This window comes from Sardina pilchardus, chromosome 23, assembly GCF_963854185.1.
Source record: "Sardina pilchardus chromosome 23, fSarPil1.1, whole genome shotgun sequence".
Lineage (NCBI taxonomy): Eukaryota > Metazoa > Chordata > Actinopteri > Clupeiformes > Clupeidae > Sardina > Sardina pilchardus.
The window spans coordinates 5,790,996-5,795,995 of NC_085016.1; the positions used below are offsets into that span (position 1 = coordinate 5,790,996).

Here is a 5,000-nt window from a genome sequence, read left to right on the forward strand (position 1 = left end):
GAGGCAAAGCAAAGGCGCACCAGAGGAAGCATAAATGATAATGTACTGCTGCGGATCACAGCTGAGCCCGAGCAGCCGTCCTCCAGGCACGCGGATCAGACCGCGCCGAGATGCGGGCGGCAGATTCACGGCCTGCTTTTCGTTTTTGCATCCTTTCTTGGCAACACGCGAGTTAAGACAGGAAGGAGGTACGACAACTAGCCTCTCCTTCCTGTTAGCCGAGAGAAGCAGTGAGAATCAGCAGCAAGATGGGACTATTTCACAGTGACAGAAAAATCACCTTCAGTAAATGTCAGCGCAGAGCGATTACAAAAATTCAGATTATTTTTTGTGATAATTAAATAGTAATATGGGTATTTAGAAGGTCACCCTTTCAGCTTGGTGTTTCTGATAACAAAAGGGGAAAAGAAAACTATGTTAAAAGTAAAACACTTCAAATACAAATGGCAATGACAGCACCAAACAGCCCCATCAATTAGAAGCTGGAATGCAGCCTCATTCACGCACAGTACCAACCCATAATCATTACAGACTGTGCAGAACTCAGCACAGCAGACAGACTTTTGACAAAGTCTACATTTAGAGAACACATCACCCCAGTTCTGACCAATCTTCTTCACTGGTTGCCAGTGAGTTAGTAACCTTTAAAGTTTTGCATGGTTTGGGACCTGACTATCTAAAATATGTATTAACTCCCTAATGTCTGGCTCTGAATTAGGAGTGTACCTGACTATTATCCGTGGCTTATACATTGATTTTGCAAAATTTCTTCAGCTGTGAGGTCAATACAGGGGGGCAGTTAATATGGTGTTAATATGGTTTTGCTTCTTTTAACTTGCATAAAACACGGCTTATACACAATGCGGCTTATATGCGGGAAATTACTGTATCTACAGTAGCCTATGCGTTGATCCGCACCTGCACACAACGCTCTACAGTCTTACTGCAACACCCTTGACAGAACACCTTGAGACAAGCTGTTGTTCGAGTGGTGGTGGTGGTGTGTGTGTGTGTGTGTGTGTGTGTGTGTGTGTGGGGGGGGGGGGGGGTTGGGTTAAATCCTGACTTGAGACATCAAGTTTAATTTCCTTGTAATTTAACAAATTAAATATGCATGGCCCCTCTCTTCCTCCCTCTGTGTCAGGCTGCCTGTCTGTGGGAGCGCCAGCAGGGCAGGGCACACCTGCTGGGGGAGCTGGATGGGAAATTAAATGCAAGTACAGACTCCATAGAGCACAGCTAGGGCTAAGCACGACAAACAATCAGCCGTATTTTAGTACAGTATACGAAACCACTTTCCCCTCTCTATCTCTCTCTCTAATTCTCTCTCTCTCTCTATCTATCTCTCTCTCTCTGTTTTACATAATTAGAGAAGGCTCTGTTCCCAATGCTTCACTAAATAAGGGCTTTTTTTTCATGGGGGAATGAGTACCTGATGTCTTGTACACAATCACACTGCAATGTGCCCAATATATCAACCTATGGCAAACAAAAACAAAACATCAGGCTGGCAATACTAAATGACTAATGGATCATGTTTGACCTAAAACCCCTCTCAATCGGCCTGATACTTTACAACATGTCTGCACCATACACCATAAAGAATCAACACGACATGGGCTGTGAAAATACTTAAAATGTGACTTCCGATGCTGATCCAGGAATAAAGAGAATATGCTGTCATTATGTCAAATGTGTCATTTAACCTTGTACTGTAGCTCAGAGGTAACTTCACACCGTCGCCATTACCGCGCCCTTCTTGTACCTTTGTCTGTACTAAAGACATGCAATGTCCTTCCGAGCAAAGGACTCTGACCGCCAAACTAAACCAGCAAGCAAGGAGAGAGAGAGAAAGAAAGAGAGAGAGAGAGAGAGAAAGAGAGAGAGAGAGAGAGAGAGAGAAAGAGAGAGGAAAAAACTGCTGCATCATGGAGAAATGAATCGAGCAGCATAAAGGCCACCACATTGCGCCTCTCCAAAACGCTGAGGCCACTTCCTAATTACGCCGATGAGTGCTGGAGCTCTCCTCGCCAGGTCAAAGGTCAAGTGGAGAGACCAGGGCAAGAGGTGCGCCCTCGACCCCCTCATTAGAGCGCCTGCTGGGGGCGGCTGCTGTCTCATTTAGCTGGAGTGGCGGAGCATGGGCTGCGCTCTATTACGCTGGCCCCAGGGGGACCTGGCTGTGTGAGCTGCCCGTGCTTGGCAGGGGCTTTCATATCCGAACAAGGTTTGAGGGTGCGAAGAAGTGTGTTTAACCCTCAAAAGGTCAGTTTTCTGAGAAAAAGAGAGAGAGAGAGAGAGAGAGAGAGAGAGAGAGAGAGAGAGAGAGAGAGAGAGAGAGAGAGAGAGAGAGAGAGAGAGAGAGAGAGAGAGAGAGAGAGAGACCACTTTCACACATTAATATCGGGAGTTTCTGTTATCCATGGCAGAAACATATCTCAGATCTGGAGGCCTTGTTATATTTATTTATTCTTTAAGTGTCCTTGAATGTCAAGCCCATACATGCTTTCAGACTTCAGACTTCAATCCCAATCTTTCCACTTTCGTGTAAGACAGCACTGTATGAAAATCTTTTAAATGTAGCAAATACTGTAACACATCCAATCAAATTCAGAAGGCAAATACACTTTTAAAAGACTCCTATACTCCCACATATGTGTATTCAGCTGTAGCCTTCACGAAAAAAATAGGCTGAAAATATCTCAATAGCGAATGTGGCTTTGAACAAGCACCCCATTGCCTCATACATCATCATAGGACTGTTTTTTTGAACAGGCATCCATTCTATTCCTTTGAAGAATGAGGGGGAAAAAAGACACCCTGAAATGCACTCTATGTTTTTCAAATGGTTTATAGCCCTCTGCTGAATTGCTCAATGCTACCTCAGATGTGTGGACCCTGTGAACCTTCAACCTGTGAGCCTTATTCTTCGCCTTCCACAGCCTTGTGCCACAGAGACTTCAAACCCCTCAACCAGCGCTGTAAGACCCGCAGCTTTAATGTATGGCTGCGCCCAGACCCTCAAACCATCAGTCATCCCTCAAAGCATTCCTATATTTTCACCATCTTCTTTTTCTCCAAGCCTTCATCTGAATGATGGTGGACAGTCTTTAAGTTGAATTAAAGCTACTATAATAACTAGACTAAATCAATTTGCCGATTCAACTACTAGACAAGACCTTAACCATACACACTGATGAGTGAGCTCAACATTCCCACATGCCACACGTTAGCAATAGTGGATGCACAAGAACTTTGGTTGTTTGATATATTAAAATTGCCAGCCATTTAGATGCACCGTAGAGCGCAACATACAGTAAAATGCCCAGCGCTCATCCCTGTGTGTTTCCTCCACAGATGTTGAGAAGTCTTGATCAGCCCAGTGGGGAAGCCCACCCAGTCTCATGTGCCCTGGTGTGCTGGGGTTCTGAGAACCGTTGAGGGAAAATTGCTTGACAAAACAAAAAAAAAACCCTGACAAAATCTATATGAGCGTACTGCACCAGCACCAGAGAAGTGTATAATTACACACTCAGTGTGATCACTTGCTATTAACATCTGCTGTTCTGCCTGCTCAACACGCAACAGGCATTCATGCCATTAGCAGCTTCATTTCACCACATGTGCTGAACGTCTACATCTTCATTAACTGGTCAGTCTCAGCACATGCTTGTAGTCCGTACTGTATGCTCCCATGTTCAAACTCAAACTCATCACGTGTGAAGCTCATAATCATTAGTTGCTCGGTAAGACCCCTCATTATCAGCCTATCCCACAAGAGCCCATGGATGTTTTTTAAAAAATGATGAGAGGGGGGAAAAAAAACCTTCTAAAGAAAATGTCCAAGGCACTGAATTAATATGTGCCACCCGTGTCTCCATGGGCCTTATGGCTATACTAGGTGTGTACACTACATCATGCTTACCACACGAAGGCGGCTCGTCCGAGTTGTCTCCACAGTCGTCGTCACGGTCACAGGCCCAGCTGGCGGGGATGCAGCGTCCATTCAGGCAGGAGTACGTGTCCGACTGGCAGGTCTGAGCTGGAGCACAACAGATCAAATGGTTATGATCATGCTTGTGTTTGCTTACACGTTCATCCAAAACAACTCTACAACCACAGAGTAACAATACCCGTAATTTCCCGACTATAAACCACGGCTTATACATTGATTTTGCAAAATTTCTTCAGCTATGAGGTTAATACAGGGGAGCAGTTAATATGGTGTTAATATGGTTTTGTTTCTTTCAACTTGCATAAAACACTGTCCTGCGGCTTATACACAATGCAGCTTATATGCGGGAAATTACTGTACACTTTACAGCAGCATTTAAAGGGTTTCCCCACTACTACTACTACTGTTACTACTACTACTACTAATGATATTAATAATAATATTAATAATAATTATAACAATAATGAACTATAGAAACTTTACAAACTATAGATGCATGTTTCAAGGTGAGGTTTTAAACACTTTTTGGAACACTAATACTTAAATGCTCGTACTGCCATCATCGTGTTCTGCAACCACACAAGACAACAGATGACATTCCATGAAGATCGATTCGGCGTATCGCATAAAATGCTGTTAAGTTCTTCTGTCTTGTTTCCCATTTAAGATCAGTGCTTGTGACATGCAGACATCTGGATGCAATTTCATCTTGTCTAGTCTACTTCCTTATTCGGCTTAACGCTTGACGTATGGCTTTAATCCTCCCAAGAGATGGGGCGATCTCTTTATATTGTACTCACTATGAGAGAGACTTCTCTTAAGAGTTTGGAGTTTGGAAAGTATGAAGTTTGGAGGTTTTCTGAACTTCTGGACTTCTGAGGTCTACATTGTTACTGTTACACTACTCTATATTATTGTATCACTGTATCTGTTTGCATCATCTACTACTTGGAAGAGATCCCAAAAGATTCTGCACCATCCACCATGCCAGAATTCAGCCCCTGGTCTTTCATATCAGACTATACTGTGTTTGGTCTGGTATACA

General features: G+C 43.7%; 1 protein-coding gene across 1 annotated transcript in view; it reads right to left on the minus strand.

The window, feature by feature from the left end:
• The window catches only part of LOC134071730 (low-density lipoprotein receptor-related protein 1B-like), a 250,591-nt gene that overhangs the window by 192,222 nt on the left and 53,369 nt on the right, over positions 1 to 5,000 (minus strand). Inside the window, exon 18 of the mRNA XM_062528566.1 lies at positions 3,926 to 4,042. Coding sequence (XP_062384550.1) covers positions 3,926 to 4,042 — 117 coding nt within the window. The remainder of the gene's footprint in view (positions 1 to 3,925; positions 4,043 to 5,000) is intronic.